Source organism: Cervus elaphus, chromosome 30 (assembly GCF_910594005.1).
Source record: "Cervus elaphus chromosome 30, mCerEla1.1, whole genome shotgun sequence".
NCBI lineage: Eukaryota > Metazoa > Chordata > Mammalia > Artiodactyla > Cervidae > Cervus > Cervus elaphus.
This window is the reverse complement of record NC_057844.1, coordinates 70,770,268-70,791,376: the sequence shown is the minus strand read 5'-3', so window position 1 is coordinate 70,791,376 and position 21,109 is coordinate 70,770,268. Positions and strand designations below refer to the sequence as shown.

Genomic DNA, 21,109 nt, shown 5'->3' with positions numbered 1-21,109 from the left:
TGGTCCTGATGAGGGCAGCGTGCCCGGAGGGCGGGCTGCTATCTCCTTCTGCCAGCTTTCTCCGGGTCTTCACCACAGCTGAGGGGCGTTTCTGCTGCAGCCCGCCCCTCCCTCTGCACCTTCTGGGTGGGGGCCCGGGCTCAGAGCGCGCCCTCTGGTAGAGTTTGCAGCCCAGTGCGGGACCGTGGGCACCTGGGGTCCTGCGCCTCGCGCCGTTCGGTTCCCCCACCGCCTCCATCAGCGGCGCCTGCGGCCTCGCCTCACACCTGCGTGTGGCCCCCGGCTGCCCCCACCCCACAGGCCGGCAAGATGCAGCCCGTGTCCCCGGAGGGGAAGCCCAACCCGCTGCAGGACGCGAACGTCTGCTCGCGGCTGTTCTCCTGGTGAGCCCCCGCCTGGGCTGTGACATCCTGCCGCCTCAGGGCCAGTGCCTGACGCTGCGCCTTGCAGGGGCTGAGGGTTGAGGTTCAGGGCGAGGGAGCGTTTTCCGATGGCTTCTTGTAGCGGGTGGGGTCTCCTCACACCGGCCACGGAGGTCCCTGTCTGAGCCCTCCGGGGTGAGGCGGCGGGAAGGGGTAGCAGGACCCTGGAGAGAGACCTGGTGGCGGGGCTCAGGTCTCCCTGCCTTGCAGCTCGTCTCGTCATCACCCTCCTATGGCCCGGGAGCAGGAGGGGCGGCGGGAGCAGGAGGCAGGGAGGCTGAGAACCCAGGCTGCCCAGTGCGGGGGCCACCGCCAGAAGAAGGACCGGACCCCCGCACTGCATCCTTAGCTGGCTTCCCCAGTATTGCTGGAATTAGCAGTTCTGAACTAATTTGCACCGTTTCCTCCCTATGCAAGCAGCTTTTGAACTGCTTCCTTTATCTAGTGCTCTGAGCCTGTTGCCGTTTTCCAATAATGTCCCCAGCTTTCCCCATATTCCTTAGGTGACAGCCGAGTTCCAACTGCACCGGGCTCCCTTGTCACTGTGTCTGTGACCATGTCTCCCTCCCTCTGTGCCCATCTCTCACTATATATCCTGGTACCTAGTTGTGACAAACCCCATGTGTATAAAAGACACACTTTTTAAAAATGAACAGGAACATGACTTTTGAACCCGTTTTGCTTTTACCTGGGATACATTGAGACGACTGGAAGATGTACTTTCCTTACTGTGAATATCACTGCTTCCACCTCTGAGAGTCACCCTGGGGATGGGGTCCCTGAAGTCTGTGGGGTCTTATCTGCCTCTCTAGGCTTTGCAGAAGCAGTTCAGGTGCTAATAGCAGTGCAGGACCATCTTTGATGCAGGTGGTCCTGCCCAGGAGTCATTTGTTCCTGAAACCACAGAAGGATCCCTGAGCTGGGAGGAAACACACAGATGAAAAGCAGCTCAGAGAGATGACGCTCTTAACTAAAGTTCTCCATCTGGTAGTTGGGACCACTAACTAGGTGGGCCGGAACCTTTGGGTTTAATCACACTTGGGTGATTATTATATCTTTCATTTCTGGACCCTAAACCATTCATCTTTTCACAGATTCTGATATTTCCTCTTTTTTTTTTTTTTTTTTTTAACATGGGAGGGCCTTGGCGATCCCCCAGGAAACAAGCTTCTCTGCTTGTTCTGATGGTGGTATATTCAGATGGTGGCTACATCTCTTGGCCATTTGGTGGCCCTTAAGGAAAGAAGGTCAAGAAGGAAAAATATGGGTGTAGGCTTCCCTGTTGGCCTAGTGGTAAGAATCCACCTGCCACAGCAGGAGACCAGGAGATGTGCGTTTGATCCCTGGGTGGGGAAGATCCCCTGGAGGAGGAAATAGCAATCCACACCAGTATTCTTTCCTGGGAAATCCCATGGACAGAGGAGCCTGGCAGGTTATGGTCCAGGGGGTTACAAAAGAGTCGTATATAACTTAGTGACTAAACAACAAGCACCATAAATAATAACAAAGTAGGGACACCTCTTCTTAACTTCAGACAGGGCAAAGAACTCTTCAGGGCAAGGCATGTTCTGTTGTAGATTTTCAAAATGTATGTGCATGGAAATGGGAATGTGAGGACTTCTTATTGATTTGGGTAGGCACCTATTTCTAATTTTTCTGCTGGCGTGGAAGGCACTATTACCGCTTATTTAATGTGTGAAGTCACTAAAGCAGAGCAGTTAAGTAATTTTTTAAAAATTTTTATATTGGAATATAGATGATTTGCAATGTTGTGATAGTTTCAGGTGGACAGAAAAGGGATTCAGTCATATATAAACATGTATCCATTCTGCCCCACATTCTGAGAGGTTGAGTAGGTTGCCTACCATCACACTACTAGTAGTGAGAGTTTGATCCCAAATCAGGTAGTCTGGCCTCCGAGCCTGTGTTGTGGATGTAACTGCTGTTCTGAGCTGCTTCTATTTGTATTCTTATTCTTAAATGCAGGGAGGTGATTCCAAACACACCTTTGGTCTTGTAGGTGGAGTTTCTCTAGGGAAGTTTTTAACGTTTTTGCTGCTGGAGATGATGCATGTGAAATGTCTCTATAATTAAGCTTTAGGGTGGCTGTTCTCAGAGTCTGGCTCCCAGACATGCTGCATCGTCCTCACCTGGGAGCTTGTTAGAAATGCACATCTTCCCAGGGCTCCTTCTAGACCAATTCTATAAAATTAGAAACTCTGGGGATGGGGTTAAACAAGCTCCAGGTGATTCTGATGGAAGGTGGAGTTTGGCTTCTGCTTTAAGCCTCTCCTCCCATTGGCATTGTTACTTCAGTGTTAACTTTTAAAAGGGGTCAGACTTTGTGAAGTTAGATGTTGACCATGATTGCCATCCTGTATGTAAAATCTGAGGCAGCTTAGTGATTTCCTTGTGTCCCCCACTCGCTGTCCTGGGAAAGTTGAAATGAGTCGAGGTAGGAAGTGCTGCCCAGAGACAAGGCCCATCTTGTAGAGAAAAACTGAGTTTTCGCTTTCTCTCTGGGTGTTTGCTTTTCTTACATTTCATCTGCTTTCTCAATTTGTAAATGATGCAAATAACTAGCTTATTGTCTTTATACAAATGACTTCACTGGGGTTTTACTGTTTTCACAGCACAGATAGAGCTTAGAGTGTAAGAGAAGTTGTACGTTATGGCTATTGGTAATTGTGCATTTTAGAAAACGATATATATTTTTTCTATTTCTATAAAAAACTTTATAGAAGAAGAAGGGCTTCCCAGGTGGCACAGAGGTAGAGAACCCACCTGCCAATGCAGGAGACACATGAGATGTGGGTTTGATCCCTGGGTCAGGAAGATTCCCTGGTGTAAGAAATGGCAACCCACTCCAATATTGTTGCCTGGAGAATCCCATGGACAGAGGAGCTTGGTGGGCTACAGTCTATGGGGTCACAATGTGTCACATATGACTGACCACATAGAAAAGAAAGGGGTAAGGATTTGTTTTTATTAGCCAAGTAGACTTGCTGATATTTTGGTTATTTCTTATTCTTTCCCCTTGAAATATCTGCACATGCATGGTGTTTTTCTATCAAAATTATAGCTCATGGTTTTCTACAATTAATTTTTATTGGAGCGTAGTTGCTTAATCATGTTGTGCTAGTTATGCACACTTTTTGATAAAGTTCAATATCTTTGGATCCTGATTCCTTCCTAATCTTTTATGGTTAACATTTATTTATAGCATTAACTAATGTTCAAAATGTGGTATTTATTTTTTAATTAAACTTTTTATTTTGTATTTGTATTATATTTGTATTTGTCAATTGTCCAACTGACAATGTTGTGATAGTTTCAGATGGATAGCAAAGGGACTCAGTCATCTGTATGCATTCTCTCCCAAGCTCCCCTCCTATCTAGGCTACAACATAACATTGAGGAGAGTTCCCTCTGCTATACAGTAGGTCCTTGTTGGTTATCCATTTTTTTTTTTTTTTTTTATTAGTTGGAGGCTAATTACTTCACAACATTTCAGTGGGTTTTGTCATACATTGATATGAATCAGCTATAGATTTACACGTATTCCCCATCCCGATCCTCCCTCCCACCTCCCTCTCCACCCGATTCCTCTGGGTCTTTCCAGTGCACCAGGCCCGAGCACTTGTCTCATGCATCCCAGCTGGGCTGGTGATCTGTTTCACCATAGATAGTATACATGCTGTTCTTTTGAAATATCCCACCCTCACATTCTCCCACAGAGTTCAAAAGTCTGTTCTGTATTCCTGTGTCTCTCTTTCTGTTTTGCATATAGGGTTATCGTTACCATCTTTCTAAATTCCATATATATGTGTTAGTATGCTGTAATGTTCTTTATCTTTCTGGCTTACTTCACTCTGTATAAGGGGCTCCAGTTTCGTCCATCTCATTAGGACTGGTTCAAATGAATTCTTTTTAACAGCTGAGTAATATTCCATGGTGTATATGTACCATAGCTTCCTTACCCATTCATCTACTGATGGGCATCTAGGTTGCTTCCATGTCCTGGCTATTATAAACAGTGCTGCGATGAACATTGGGGTGCACGTGTCTCTTTCAGATCTGGTTTCCTCAGTGTGTATGCCCAGAAGTGGGATTGCTGGGTCATATGGCAGTTCTATTTCCAGTTTTTTAAGGAATCTCCACACTGTTCTCCATAGTGGCTGTACTAGTTTGCATTCCCACCAACAGTGTAAGAGGGTTTCCTTTTCTCCACACCCTCTCCAGCATTTATTGCTTGTAGACTTTTGGATAGCAGCCATCCTGACTGGCGTGTAATGGTAACTCATTGTGGTTTTGATTTGCATTTCTCTGATAATGAGTGATGTTGAGCATCTTTTCATGTGTTTGTTAGCCATCTGTATGTCTTCTTTGGAGAAATGTCTGTTTAGTTCTTTGGCCCATTTTTGATTGGGTCATTTATTTTTCTGGAATTGAGCTTCAGGAGTTGCTTGTATATTTTTGAGATTAATCCTTTGTCTGTTTCTTCATTTGCTATTATTTTCTCCCAATCTGAGGGCTGTCTTTTCACCTTACTTATAGTTTCCTTTGTTGTGCAAAAGCTTTTAACTTTCATTAGGTCCCATTTGTTTAGTTTTGCTTTTATTTCCAATATTCTGGGAGGTGGATCATAGAGGATCTTGCTGTGATTTATGTCGGAGAGTGTTTTGCCTATGTTCTCCTCTAGGAGTTTTATAGTTTCTGGTCTTAGATTTAGATCTTTAATCCATTTTGAGTTTATTTTTGTGTATGGTGTTAGAAAGTGTTCTAGTTTCATTCTTTTACAAGTGGTTGACCAGCTTTCCCAGCACCACTTGTTAAAGAGGTTGTCTTTTTTCCATTGTATATCCTTGCCTCCTTTGTCAAAGATAAGGTGTCCATAGGTTCGTGGATTTATCTCTGGGCTTTCTATTCTGTTCCATTGATCTATATTTCTGTCTTTGTGCCAGTACCATACTGTCTTGATGACTGTGGCTTTGTAGTAGAGTCTGAAGTCAGGCAGGTTGATTCCTCCAGTTCCATTCTTCTTTCTCAAGATTACTTTGGCTATTCGAGGTTTCTTGTATTTCCAGACAAATTGTGAAATTCTTTGGTCTAGTTCTGTGAAAAATACCGTTGGTAGCTTGATAGGGATTGCATTGAATCTATAGATTGCTTTGGGTAGAATAGCCATTTTGACAATATTGATTCTTCCAATCCATGAGCATGGTATGTTTCTCCATCTGTTTGTGTCCTCTTTGATTTCTTTCATCAGTGTTTTATAGTTTTCTATGTATAGGTCTTTTGTTTCTTTAGGTAGATATACTCCTAAGTATCTTATTCTTTTTGTTGCAATGGTGAATGGTATTGTTTCCTTAATTTCTCTTTCTGTTTTTTCATTGTTAGTATATAGGAATGCAAGGGATTTCTGTGTGTTAATTTTATATCCTGCAACTTTACTATATTCATTGATTAGCTCTAGTAATTTTCTGGTAGAGTCTTTAGGGTTTTCTATGTAGAGGATCATGTCATCTGCAAACAGTGAGAGTTTCACTTCTTCTTTTCCTATCTGGATTCCTTTTACTTCTTTTTCTACTCTGATTGGTGTGGCCAAGACTTCCAACACTATGTTGAATAGTAGTGGTGAGAGTGGGCACCCTTGTCTTGTTCCTGATTTCAGGGGAAATGCTTTCAATTTTTCACCATTGAGGGTGATGCTTGCTGTGGGTTTGTCATATATAGCTTTTATTATGTTAAGGTATGTTCCTTCTATTCCTGCTTTTTGGAGAGTTTTAATCATAAATGAGTGTTGAATTTTGTCAAAGGCTTTCTCTGTATCTATTGAGATAATCATATGGTTTTTATCTTTCAATTTGTTAATGTGGTGTATTGCATTGATTGATTTGCGGATATTAAAGAATCCTTGCATTCCTGGGATAAAGCCCACTTGGTCATGGTGTATGATTTTTTTAATATGTTGTTGGATTCTGTTTGCTAGAATTTTGTTAAGGATTTTTGCATCTATGTTCATCAGTGATATTGGCCTGTAGTTTTCCTTTTTTGTGGCATCTTTGTCTGGTTTTGGAATTAGGGTGATGGTGGCCTCATAGAATGAGTTTGGAAGTTTACCTTCATCTGCAATTTTCTGGAAGAGTTTGAGTAAGATAGGAGTTAGCTCTTCTCTAAATTTTTGGTAGAATTCAGCTGTGAAGCCATCAGTTCCTGGGCTTTTGTTTGCTGGAAGATTTTTGATTACAGTTTCGATTTCCTTGCCTGTGATGGGTCTGTTAAGATCTTCTATTTCTTCCTGGTTCAGTTTTGGAAAGTTATACTTTTCTAAGAATTTGTCCATTTCATCCAAGTTGTCCATTTTATTGGCATAGAGCTGCTGGTAGTAGTCTCTGATGATCCTTTGTATTTCAGTGTTGTCTGTTGTGATCTCTCCATTTTCATTTCTAATTTTGTTAATTTGGTTCTTCTCTCTTTGCTTCTTAATGAGTCTTGCTAATGGTTTGTCAATTTTGTTTATTTTTTCAAAGAACCAGCTTTTAGCTTTGTTGATTTTTGCTATGGTCTCTTTAGTTTCTTTTGCATTTATTTCTGCCCTGATTTTTAAGATTTCTTTCCTTCTGCTAACCCTGGGGTTCTTCATTTCTTCCTTCTCTAATTGCTTTAGGTGTAGAGTTAGGTTATTTATTTGGCTTTTTTCTTGTTTCTTGATGTAAGCCTGTAATGCTATGAACTTTCCCCTTAGCACTGCTTTTACAGTGTCCCATAGGTTTTGGGTTGTTGTGTTTTCATTTTCATTCATTTCTATACATATTCTGATTTCTTTTTTGATTTCTTCTATGATTTGTTGGTTATTCAGAAGCATGTTATTTAGCCTCCATATGTTTGAATTTTTAACAATTTTTTCCCTGTAATGGAGATCTAATCTTACTGCACTGTGGTCAGAAAAGATGACTGGAATGATTTCAATTTTTTGAATTTTCCAAGACCAGATTTATGGCCCAGGATGTGATCTATTCTGGAGAAGGTTCCGTGTGCACTTGAGAAAAAGGTGAAGTTGCTTGTTTTGGGGTGAAATGTCCTATAGATATCAATTAGGTCTAGCTGGTCCATTGTGTCGTTTAAGGTTTGTGTTTCCTTGTTAATTTTCTGTTTAGTTGATCTATCCATAGTTGTGAGTGGGGTATTAAAGTCTCCCACTATTATTGTGTTACTATTAATTTCCTCTTTCATACTCGTTAGTGTTTGCCGTACATATTGCTGTGCTCCTATGTTGGGTGCATATATATATTTATAATTGTTATATCTTCTTCTTGGATTGATCCTTTGATCATTATGTAGTGTCCTTCTTTGTCTCTTTTCACATCCTTTATTTTAAAGTCTATTTTATCTGATATGAGTATTGCAACTCCTGCTTTCTTTTGGTCTCCGTTTGCATGAAATATTTTTTTCCAGCCCTTCACTTTTAGTCTGTATGTGTCTCTTGTTTTGAGGTGGGTCTCTTGTAGACAGCATATATAGGGGTCTTGTTTTTGTATCCATTCAGCCAATCTTTGTCTTTTGGTTGGGGCATTCAACCCATTTACATTTAGGGTAATTATTGATAGGTGTGGCCCCGTTGCCATTTACTTTGTTGTTTTGGGTTCACGTTTATACAACCTTTCTGCATTGGTTATCCATTTTAAATACAGCAGTGTGTACCTGTCCACCCCATGTTCCCTACCTATCCCTTCCCCCCATCCTTCTACCTGGCAATCATAAGTTCATTCTCTGTGAGTCTGTTTCTGTCAAAATGTGGTATTTAATTGAAATGTATGCTGTCTTTCACTTTAATACATTTTGTTGCTAATTAGTATGTAATGCATATCCCTGACCATATATTTTTTCTTTTTTTTTAATTTTTTTATTTTTCCATTATTTTTATTGGTTGGAGGCTAATTACTTTACAATATTGTAGTGGTTTTTGCCATACATTGACATGAATCAGCCATGGATTTACATGTATTCCCCATCCCGATCCCCTCTCCCCACTCCCTCCCCACCCCATCCCTCTGGGTCTTCCCAGTGCACCAGCCCCGAGCACTTGTCTCATGCATCCAACCTGGGCTGGTGATCTGTTTCACCCTTGATAATATACATGTTTCAATGCTGTTCTCTCAAAACATCCCACCCTCATCTTCTCCCACAGAGTCCAGAAGTCTGTTCTGTACATCTGTGTCTCTTTTTCTGTTTTGGATATAGGGTTATCGTTACCATCTTTCTAAAATCCATATATATGTGTTAGTATACTGTATTGGTATCTTTCTGGCTTACTTCACTCTGTATAATGGGCTCCAGTTTCATCCCCCTCATTAGAACTGATTCAAATGAATTCTTTTTAATGGCTGAGTAAGATTCCATGGTGTATATGTACCACTGCTTCCTTATCCATTCGTCTGCTGATGGGCATCTAGGTTGCTTCCATGTCCTGGCTATTATAAACAGTGCTGCGATGAACATTGGGGTGCACGTGTCTCTTTCAGATCTGGTTTCCTCAGTGTGTATGCCCAGAAGTGGGATTGCTGGGTCATATGGCAGTTCTATTTCCAGTTTTTTAAGGAATCTCCACACTGTTCTCCATAGCGGCTGTACTAGTTTGCATTCCCACCAACAGTGTAAGAGGGTTTCCTTTTCTCCACACCCTCTCCAGCATTTATTGCTTGTAGACTTTTGGATAGCAGCCATCCTGACTGGCGTGTAATGGTACCTCTTTGTGGTTTTGATTTGCATTTCTCTAATAATGAGTGATGTTGAGCATCTTTTCATGTGTTTGTTAGCCATCTGTGTGTCTTCTTTGGAGAAATGTCTGTTTAGTTCTTTGGCCCATTTTTGATTGGGTCATTTATTTTTCTGGAATTGAGCTGCAGGAAAGCCCAGAGATAAATCCACATACCTATGGACACCTTATCTTCAACAAAGGAGGCAAGAATATACAATGGAAAAAAGACAACCTCTTTAACAAGTGGTGCTGGGAAAACTGGTCAACCACTTGTAAAAGAATGAAACTAGAACACTTTCTAACACCATACACAAAAATAAACTCAAAATGGATTAAAGATCTAAATCTAAGACCAGAAACTATAAAACTCCTAGAGGAGAACATAGGCAAAACATTCTCTGACATAAATCACAGCAGGATCCTCTATGACCCACCTTTCAGAATATTGGAAATAAAAGCAAAAATAAACAAATGGGATCTAATGAAACTTAAAAGCTTTTTGCACAACAAAGGAAACTATAAGCAAGGTGAAAAGACAGCCTTCAGAATGGGAGAAAATAATAGCAAATGAAGCAACAGACAAAGGATTAATCTCAAAAATATACAAGCAACTCCTGCAGCTCAATTCCTGACCATATATTTTGATGTATCTTTCCTTTTTCTATATTCCTAGAAGGAGAATAACTGGTTAAAGGCTGAATTGTTTTCCTTCAGATTCAGACCAATTTGCCCTCTTAACAGCTCTAGTGTGCTTATTTCATTGTCAACTTTAAGTACCTGAATTAATTTCTTTTGGGCCTAAAGTTGAAAATAATTCAGTTTTAATTTGAACTTATTTGATTTGTGCATACTCAGTCAGTCAGTTGTGTTCAACTCTCTGCAACCCCATGGACTATAGCCTGTCAGGCTACTCTATCCATGCGATTTCCCAGGCAAGAATATTGGAGTGGGTTGCCATTGGATTTGTAGAGATGGAACATTTTTTATGTCTGTTGACCATTTAGTTGTCTGTCTTTGAAGGTCTGTTAATAGATTTTCTCCCTGTAGAGCATTTATATTTTTGAAATAACTTGTAATAATGTGTATAATGCTATTTCAGATTTTCATTTGTTCTTTAATTTACTTTAGAATTTTTATATATCATTAATTAACATTTAGGTTTTTTTTGGTTTATCCTGTGGCTTTTTTAGTATGTCTTTTAAAAATCCTAGCATCATGTAAATCTCTATAAGCATTTAATTTTAGCTCTTGTTTTATTTCTAATAATAAAGGCAGATAGTATGTTTTTTCAGTATTTGGTGTAAAATAGACCCCATTTTTTCAAACAATCCATATTCCCATCATGGTTTATTGAATGACTCTTCCTTTTACCCATTATTGGAAATCAGTGGCACAATTTATGAACCATGTCCAGTCTGCTGAGACTCTCCCTGGTGATGTCCCCGCTGTCCTCACTGCAGCGTCTGGGGTGAGCTCTGCATTTCTCTCCCCCATCATCCCAGAGGCCAGCAGGTTGGGGGTGAGTGCAGGACCTGTCCCCAGGGATGAGGTGGAGCAGGGTCTTGGACTAGATGCATTTGGCCATCAGGGAGTGGTTACATCCTCGATCCCCTGACTCTGGCCATGTCTCAGGCAGTGAACTGTCCCCTTGCAAAGTGAGTGAGGATGTGGAAACTGTCTCTGGTGTCAAGACAGACTCTGGAGACTCTTGTCAGAGAAGTTGCTGACATGAGGGGAATGTGAGCTGGCTGAGGGCTGAGATGGTTTAGGGAGTTTGGTCCTTTAAGGCCCTTAGTAACTATCGGTTGTGAATATATAGAAATGTTTAATTTCAAACTAGGATTCTTTGCACCATTTTCAAAATATCATTTGTATGAATCTTATTGTTCTTCATTAACAGTCAGAAATCCACATCTTGTAGATGCAGGCTGGGGGAGCTCTCCAGGGCTCTTTCTCTGGCCTCAGATTGTTTTCCTTGTAAACTGTTTATCTTGAGTTTTGGTAATCTTAAACAATAAGGACAGCCCCAAGCAAGATGTATAACATCCCAAAGGTGTATTCAGATTTACTTCTATGTCCTTATGGGAAAATATACTGCCTAACAAATTTATCTCCTGTAGTTTATTCTTGATTTTGGGGGTCTTTCTAGTCCTGCATCTCATCAGTGAAGAGGTATCAGGCTGTGTCTTTTCAGAGGTGTCAGGTGGATAATTTGCCTTTCTAAGACTTCCTTGGGTTCCCTGAGCATGTTTGATTCCCTTCTCTCTGTTGACCTGAAACAAAGAGACTGTCAGATATTTCTTCAGCAAAGATGAGTTTTTTTGTGTTCAGCAGAGAATTGCTGTTCAAGCTTTCAAACCAGTGTTAGTCACATGAAAGTCCCCAAAGAGCAAGGAAGGGAGACCACTTTTATAGAGGGGATGGGAAGTTGGGAGGAATGTTAAACAGTGCCCATTTCTTTTCATTGGCTGAGTCCTTGCCAGGAAAGGAGAGGAGACTTCTTCTTCCTGTTTGGGCTGCTGCTGTTGTAACCTCATGTATCAAAGTTATCAGAGGCTTTCTACTGGGGACCACATGGGATTACTGGAGAGCACTGTGGCGGTGGTGGCTGCTCTTTGTTTGGAAGGACTCGTCCTGTTCAGAGCAACACTGACCCTCTCAGCATCCCAGGGAGGTGTTCTCTCCAGGTGTTCTCTCCACTTTCCAGAGGCCAATACTGAGAGGTTTTGTGGCTGGTTCATGCTCATATAACCAGGAAGTGACAAAGTCTAGACTCTAACACAGGAACATTTCCAAATGAGACACATCAGGTGCCAGTTTTGTTTCTCATTAAAATTTTTCAAACTGGAAAATGCACACAGCATAAAATTTGCCATCTTGATGATTTTTAAGCATACGATTCAGTATTGTTAACTACCTTCACATTATCGTGCAACCAGTTTCCAGAAATCTTTTCTCCTGTACTGGTGTGCTATCAGACACTAACTCCCCACTTCCCTTGCTCCCAGCCCCTGGCAACCACAGGGCCACTTTGTTTCTGTTTGAATTTGACTGCTCAGAGAACTTCATGTAAATCAAATCATAAAATATTTGTCCTTTGTGATATACCATTTTACAACCCCACCATCAGTGTGCAGGGTTCCAGTTTCTCCACATCCTTGCCAACACTATTTTCTCTTCTTTTTTTCCCCATGGTAGCCTTCCTAATATGTGTGAGCTGATGTCTCATTGTGGTTTTTCATTAGCATTTGCATTTCCCTCATGATTAATGATGCTGAGCATCTTTTCCTCTTCAAGCAGAGTTTTAAAGAGTGTCTTTTGGGGCAGGATGTCATCATCTGGGTAAGTACCAGTGTTAATTCCCTGAGCATTTTCTGTAGGGGACAAGTGTGGAATAAATCGCCCAACATGTTTCAAACCTGTTTAGTGGTAAAGCTTTCAGATTTATACTTTTGTTTCAGAAGGAAATTGAGACCTAGAGTTATTAAAGGTCATGGAGATGCTGAACTAGTGTGAAGTGGAGCAGAGGACAGTTGAGGCCCTGGGTGCTCAGTACCACTGCTGGGACTAGAGTCAAGTCTTCTGACTCCTGGAAGGGGTTCTTTAGAGCTGCCAAGATACCAGGATTAGCAAAGTTCACTCTCTCTTATTGCTTCTTAATGGGCCATGGATAGTCATATATTCAACAAACAATTCTTGAGTGTCTGTACCCATGTTGTCCTAGGAATAACAGGATAAGATGTGATCTCTGTTGCTGCTGTTATTCAGTTGCTCAGTTGTGTCCATCTCTTTGCGACCCCATGGACCAGCACACCAGGATGCCCTGTCCTTTACTCTCTCCCGGAGTTTGCTCAGGTTCATGTCCATTGAGTAGGTGATGTTATCTAACCATCTCATCTGCTGCCCTTTTCTTCTTCTGCCTTCAATCTTTCCCAGCATCTGGGTCTTTTCCAATCAGTCAGCTCTTCACATCACAGCTCTTCACAGGTTGGCCAAAATATTCAAGCTTCAGCACCAGGCCTTCCAATGAATATTCAGGGTTGATTTCCTTTAAGATGACTGATTTGACCTCTATCCATGGGTTATTATGGTCTGGCCTTGGAAATTTCCTTCCCTGGCAATATCAGTAAAATGGTGTTTACCTATGGGCTGTCTCTGCATACTATTATCATTTAAATAATGCATAATCAATCTGAATAGATTTTTTTTGGTGGGATCCTCTATACAGTTACTGTTTTTTCCCTTTATAATAAATAATTGCAGAGAGATAAGTTGAGATTATATAAATAGCATCTTCACATCAAACTTTCACCCACTGGTTTTAATTTCCATTGATGATTTTCTGACTTGATTGTTCCTTTTATGTTTGTTTGCATTTGTTTGTAAGAGCTTTCCTTTCACTCCTGTTTATGTAGCAATACAATTCATGGATTCTTTCATTATTTACTGGGTTAGGGTTTATTGCCATTTATTTGTTTTGATGCTCAAAGTATTCCAGATTTGTCTAGCAAGAGATATTTAAGCTTCTCTGTCCTTTCTACTCATCCTCCTGGTTCCTTGAGTCTTCCTTATTTTATGGCAAAAGATGTCCCAAGCCCATCTAGGACTTTCTCTGCCTCTTGGTCTTGACCTCTAGATAGTGAGGCTTTTGCTGGGAATGCCTGGGGCTCTGCTCAACAGATCTCATACTAGTTATGAGCAGCTCCCATGGAAATTCTCCTTTTGGAGTCAGCATTGTGGCTGGACTAGCCCTTGTGGCTCTTAGAATTGTGAGACACATCTCATCAACAACCATTAGGGAACTTTGAAATGCCAAGGTGTATCACTCACATGCCCCGGAGGGTACAGGACTCACCTGGGGTGACACAGTGAGGTTAGAGAGAGAAAGAGAAAGCTCATGAGCAAGCCTGGACCTGGGGTTCTGCCTTTTTGGGGTTGAGGGTATGGTGTCTAGGATTTTAATCTAATGTTCACTCTTTATTGGTGAATTTAAAACATAAGAGTGGGAATTAAAGTGTGGGAAGGGAGAAGCAAGCAGTCAGTGAGATGGTCTGTTATCAGGTCAACCAGAGCTTTCTGAAAGCGGGAACTTCACGGGTGGGGTGGCCTGGCTCTGTATCTCGTTGTGTAACTGTCATGTGTTTACTGGAGATGGATGTCTCCAAAGCTTAATGTTGGGCACTTACATTATAATAATAAAAATGAGTTATCAGGTGCTAACACATACTGCTGCAACCTTGAAACCAGCCAATTCTTCAGTTGGTTCCTTTTAGGGTAGAAGGATATTACAAAGCCAAAATCTGGGTGAAGGAGGCCCAAAGACACAAACTTCCAGTAATAAAATAAGTTAAACAGTAGGATTAACTATAGTCACCAGACTGGACATTACATCCTCATGAAAGTGAAAGTTGCTCAGTCTTGTCTGACTCTTCGCGACCCCATGGACTATACAGTTCATGGAATTCCTGCCTGCAGTGTGGGAGACCTGGGTTTGATCCCTGGGTTGCGACGATCCTCTGGAGAAGGGAAAGGCTACCCACTCCAGTGCTCTGGCCTGGAGACTCCATGGACTGTATAGTCCATGGGGTCGCAAAGAGTCGGATATGATTGAGCGGCTTTCATTTTCATGAAGGTGATAATTAATCCTACTGTATTGAATATTTGAAAGCTGATAAGAGAGTATACCTTAAAAGTTCTTCCCACAAGAAAAAAATTGTAATTGTGTATGTTAAACAAAACCCCAAGACTGGGGGGCTAGAATGCTCTTTGCTACCAGTGTGTCATTGCTTCCAGGGCCTCTCAGCCTACAGAGTTAGGGAGTGTGTATGTGTCTGTGTGTGTGTAAACACATATCTATTTATTCTGCCATATCTCTATATATTTAAAATAGTTTTTTTTTCCTAACAAAGCCCATTACTGAAGGATTCTAATTAGAGATGAGCAATTTAGATATATGGTCATAGTCCTTTTAATTTTTAACAGGTGGCTAAACACCTTGTTTAAAATTGGTTACAAATGGAAATTAAAGCAAGATGGCATGTACTCAGTGCTTCCGGAAGATCGCTCCCAGCACCTTGGAGAAGAGCTGCAAGGGTGAGCACAGACATCAGGGAGAAGGGAGGAAGAGTCAGAATTTCCACGTGGGGCTAAAGGTGTTGGGGACACTTTGCTTCCTCTGGGTTCTTCTGAGCCTCCTTCCCTGACACTGCACGCTCACCCCCTCATTCTGACCCCAGGCTTAGCCCACTTTGGAGGCTGGGGGAACCTGTATTCTCTGTGCATCTATGGACATGAAGAGAGCCGCAGCCATGGCCCTGGAGGCCGAGCTCTGTCCCCTGGGGGAGAGTGTCTGCCTTCTTGAGCTGCTCATGACCTGTGAGTCCAGCAAAGCTTCGCAAGAACTTGTTTCCTGAGACTGGGACTTTTCCTTCAAAACCTGGTCTGGTGGTTTTTCGGGTGCTTTGGTCTACACTGCTCATCCTTCAGGAGCCCTGTGACCAGTTAGCCAGCACCTATGGGGCAGCCGCAGAGCACCTGTAGTAAAGGCTCATCTCCCACTCCGCCCCTCCCCCGTTTCACCTGTAGCCGGGCTGCTCTTCACTGTGCTTTGTTTCTCATCACAGGTACTGGGATCAAGAAGTTTTGAGAGCCAAGAAAGCTGCACGGGAGCCTTCTTTAATGAAAGCAATCGTCAAGTGTTGCTGGAAATTCTATTTCATTTTGGGACTACTTACGTTTCTTGAGGTAAAAGCTTTTACATACTGTGCATTGCTTCTCAGTGTATGCAGATCAGTACTGAGATGGATGTGATGGGGAGAGAGGGCAGTAGTTTAAGGTCTGAAGATAAAACTTGTCTATGAATCATGATGTAGTTCAGCAGTTGTATTTACTTTCAGAATGGACAGGTGCTTAAAGGACAAATGTTCCAGGGGATTACTATTGGGTTGGCCAAAAAATTCTTTCAAATTTTCCCATAACAGCTCATGGAATGAGCTTTTTGCCAAGGCAGTATTTTTCTTTTAGCCAATTAAAACATAGTATTGTGGAAGGATGACACTGACAGGAAAAGACCTTTCATAACATATTAGGACATTGTTAGTGCTCAGTAAATGATATAAATGCTAAAAGTGATCCTTGAGAAAAGAAACATCCTACAACCTCAAGGAATATGTGCCTCATGGTTTGGGTGAGGTAAACTTGTATCAGAGGCCAAAACATAAGACATTTTATAGTCACTCAGCCAGCAATTGTTGCCCAGCAAGTAACTTGCCCAGGACATGTCTGATAAATGCTTTCCTAGGAAGGGATTGTCCCCTCTCCCGTTCCTGTGAAACAGAAGCCGGGGCCCAGCATCTGGGCAGGAGCTGCCAGAGCTCCGAGATCACACACTTCCCTGGGCTGCTTCCTCCCCATGGGCCAGGTCAGCCAGGCCAGAATGCCCCGTGGGGAGGAGCTTCAGCTTCACCATGAATTGTGGAGAATCCGTGCACCACCCATGCTGGTTTCTGTCCTGGCTGTGGTGGTGGTTTGCTGGTTGAAGGGAGAGTATTGCTAGCTAGGATTGGCAGAGGGTGGAGGAGGGGATGTGCAGGGAAAACCAGAGACAGAAAGCTGTGAGCTCAGTGACCTCCATGACCCTGAAGATCCTGGGTCAAGATCCCGCAGTGAGATGTTCCACCTGGGGACACAGTGCCGGCAGCCCCCTGTTCTGGCTGACCTGCTGGAGGGCTGCTGCAGACCCCCTGGGTGGCTCGTGCTCTCCGTGGTCCCTTAGTGCTGCCTTAGGGACACGGGCGGGCTGTGAGTGTGTGAGAGCAGGAGGGATGGGAGATGCAGCTGCTGTGAAAGGGGGGTTTTAGGTGGAGAAGGTGTGAGTTGTCCTCAGTCCATTGTGTTGGGGTGAGGTGGGTGGGCCACGTGGTTCACAGGTGGGCGGTGTGTCTCTTGTTTAAAGGCTGTGCTGTACTGAAGGGCACTGTGGGCAGTGGGCAGCTGGGCATGTGAAGTCCGCCCCACACAACTGGAGAGACGGAGAGTCTGTCAGCTCCCAGGTGACTGGGTGGTCCTGGGGGATGGAGTTCTCACTGATGTCAGGAGAGGATTGGCCATTGTGCCAGAGGGTGGACAGGTGTGTGGGGCAGAGTGCCACCTTAGAGAGGGCTCTGACCCCTGATATGCTGCAGTGCCTTGTGAAGGGCAGGGTTCAGTGTTGATTTCACAGTTGTCCAGCCCCAGGAACACTTCCTGCTGGGATCCAGGAAGGCCAGGCCTGGGGCTGTCAGGTGTCAGTTGGTAGAGCCCTGGCCCCTCCTTCAGGAGGCTGGTCACTGGGCGGTCATGGCAGAGAAGTGGGGAGTAGAGGACTGTGAAAACAAGGGAGCTCATCCTCTGTAGTACTAGAAGTACTAGTAGCAGTAACAGGGGCTCATACTCAGTAGTCATGGTGGTGGCAGTAACAGTACTATTAGTAGTGCAGTAGTAACAATAGTAAGTACTTAAAATAAGTTATGTATCAGGAACTGCTATGAGCACTTTATGTGTAATATCACTTTTATTCCTTGGACTAACTCAATGAAGTTATAGTTTTCATATTACCCTCATTTTAGAAGAGAGGACTGTAAGTCCAAGTAGTTACATAGGATGCTCGTGGTCACACGGAGCATAAAGAACAAACTGAGGTTCCACTTTGGGCACTCTAACTTACAAGCCTGTTCATCTCAATGCCTGAGAGCTCATCCAGGGTCAGAAAGGCTTGTCTTTAGAGCTTTGTATTCAGGGTGTCAGACACATGCATCCTGCACATTGTCTAAGGATAATAAATAGGATGCTAAGAACTTCCTGGAGCAGGAAGTCAGATTTGGGATCATAAATGAGAGTAGAGTTCAAGTGGCCATGTCCCCTGTGTGCCAGATTTGACTAGGATGTTGATGCCAGTAGCAACAACATTATGTGTTCAGATGGACCAGGAGCCCTTTAACCTTCCCCTCAGTACCATCCCTAAGTGGTGATAATTTTAAATAGTGGAAGAGCTATTGAACTCAGCTCAGGATTCTCTAAAACATGAACACATTTACTCTGTGACCTCCTGCCCTCTTTTAATTCCTCTGGTACACAGAATGACTCAGGGGTTACCCATGTTTCCCAGACAGTGCTGTGACCAACCACAGCACAGGCACTCTGGGAAACACCAGTGGGAAGAGTCAGGGTGAAGCCAGTCCAGGGCAAGGCTTTAGGGTTAGGATTTCAAAGTGTGAAACCTCTGTCCTGTGAGAATTGAGGAGTGATCATAATGCTTGGGGAAGCAAGTACCAGGCTAATGTTCAACTTGGAGCACATGCAGGTCACCCCTAATTAGAACAGGACAGCCATTGAGTTCCCAGCACGCCTGGCCCCTGTGTGCAACTTTATGGGGACCTTGGGTGAGGAGAACAGGTCTCCACCTGTCTGGGGCCCTCAGGGTGGAGAGGAGGGGCCTAAAGACTCTTCCTGGACCAGAGACACAGAGCCCACCTCCCCAGGTCATCAGGGCTCCTCTCTGAGAGGTGAGGTCTCCACCTGCTGGTGTGTAAATGGCGTGACCTTGAAGAACCTCAGTGGGCTCACTCACTCCCTACCCTGAGTGGGGAGGAGTGACCAAGGTTTATGTCCTCTTTCCGCGAACCTTAGAAATGGCCGGCCTTGTCTAATCACTGACCTTTGTCCAAGGTCACTTTTGCTGGTTGTATCTGTTTTAGGTAGAAGCTATAGGAAGGCAGATATTTGTGTAAATCTTCACTCTGGAGCTCAGCTGATGGGCAGGAAGTAACAGAATCCTCTGCGTCCCAAAGTGGGCTTTGTGCCTAGACTCAGGGCTGGTTCCCCAGGAGCTGAGTGGTCTTTGCTTTTATTTCCCAACCATTTCTTCCATGTATCCCTCACTTCTGCTCAACCCGGGAGGCTGAGCAGTGGCTGCTGGTGGCAGAGATACTGTGGGCTGAGAGCAACCACTGAGGACCACACAGCAAAGGAGAGGAGGAGGGGGCACTGAGCCAAGCAGACAGGGAGCTGCAGAGCAGACCTGCCCTGCTGATTTCGAGAGCACAGCATTAGCCATCAGATGTTAGAAATATCCACAGTGATGACCTTGAGGCATATATGAGGGTGATGCTTTTCAATTCATTTAAAAAAAAAAAACAACTGTATTTTTACTGTCTCACTGAAAACTTTTTTTAAAAAATTGAGGGATGATTGACTTACAATGTTATATTAGTTTCAACTGTATAGCATAGAAATTCAATATTTTTGTACATTATAAAATGATCACCCTGATCAGTCTAGTTAGCCTCTGTCACCATACAAAGTTATTCCAGTGTTATTGACTCTATTTCCTATATTATACATTACATTCCCATAACTGGAAGTTTGTGCCTCTTCATCTCCCTCACCTATTTCACTCATCCTCCAATCCCCCTCAATCCATTTTCTTTAATAAGTCAAGGAAATAGGTGACTCCTTTTTAAAAAGATTGCTTTCATAATGGTGAAAAATTCAAAATTCTGCTTAGAAGTGAAACTTTTAATTACTTTCCAGAAAAGTTGACTTTTAGAAGTGACTTTTCTCAAGTGTTCTTGTTGTGCCATGATGGCCTGTAAACAGCAGTGAGTTTTCTAAGCCCTTTGTGAAACCAGCCTCTGCCATTAAGAATAGAATAGGTCTCTTCCCAGGACTCCTGTCTTGTGTGCAAGCTGTAGAAATCTTTGCTAATTTTTTGCTTTCTGGTATGACAAGTTTCTGGTTTATCGTTACACAAGAAAAGCTGTTCATCCTAATACAAATTTTCCCCAGCCCTGGAATCTCCATTTCTCCAAGCAGCCATGGCTCCATCTAGTGGGAAATGGTATTTAGAGATTACAGTCTGGGCACTAGAGGTACTCATTGCTGTTGAGTTGGCTATTGTTTCTCAGCTTTTTCATTGGACAAAGCTAGTATACATTTTTTATAGTAAATAGACCTTGAATTTATATGGGTATTTCCAATCTAAATCAGATTCAGGACAGTGGTGCTTTTACTTTATCTTTTTACGCTTAGATTGGTATCTGTTTTCCTCTCATCATCTTTTCCCTTTTCTGCCATGCCTACTGGTGGCTCAGATGGTAAAGAGTCTGCCTGCAGCGTGGGAGACCTGGGTTCGATCCTTGGGTTGGGAAGGTCCCCTGGAGGAGGACATAGCAACCCACTCCAGTATTCTTGCCTGGAAAATTGCATGGATAGAGGAGCCTGGCAGGCTGTAGTCCATGGGGTCACAAAGAATCAGACACGACTGAGCAACTTCAGTTAATCCCAGTTCTCAATGATACCAACATGATTATTCATTTTAAAATCTTATAGTATCAACACTATTAACCATAATATGACTTTTGGAAGCGTGTTGTTGTTGCTGCTGTTCATACTGTTCTTGGATAGGCATATCACACAGGGAATGTGTTTTCAAATTTTTTTTTAAACCACTTTCAATAATTATTTTTTGTATAACTGGCAACCTACTGAATGGATATAGTTTTTGTTTCATTTTACTCTGAAATTTTAGGAATTGATTTTGAAAACTTGATTGTTTTATAATTACAATTCTGTATAATATTTTCACAATTCCAAAGTCAAATCAATAGAAGAGGCTATTTTTAAAGAAGACTGGTATCCTTGTTCCATTCTAATTCTTCTCCCTCTTTAGATGTAACATTACAAATTTTGATTCATATTTTTATTTTGTAAATACTGTATTTCATAAACATTTATTTTATTCCTGTGGTTTCAAATGCTCAAACTAAGCCAATTGCACTCATCTCACACACTAGTAAAGTAATGCTTAAAATTCTCCAAGCCAGGCTTCAGCAATACATGAACCGTGAACTTCCAGATGTTCAAGCTGGTTTTAGAACAGGCAGACGAA

The 21,109-nt window shown here is 42.7% G+C and overlaps 2 protein-coding genes across 5 annotated transcripts in view; both read left to right on the top strand.

The window, feature by feature from the left end:
* The window catches only part of LOC122686751 (ATP-binding cassette sub-family C member 4-like), a 2,082,459-nt gene that overhangs the window by 1,327,429 nt on the left and 733,921 nt on the right, over positions 1-21,109 (top strand). The gene's annotated exons all lie outside the window — the stretch shown is intronic.
* On the top strand, positions 310-19,173 carry LOC122686760 (ATP-binding cassette subfamily C member 4-like). Its single transcript, XM_043892000.1, has 5 exons — positions 310-383; positions 15,166-15,276; positions 15,807-15,927; positions 18,031-18,033; positions 19,120-19,173. Exons 1-5 carry the CDS (start codon positions 310-312, stop codon positions 19,171-19,173), a joined length of 363 nt encoding a protein of 120 aa, XP_043747935.1.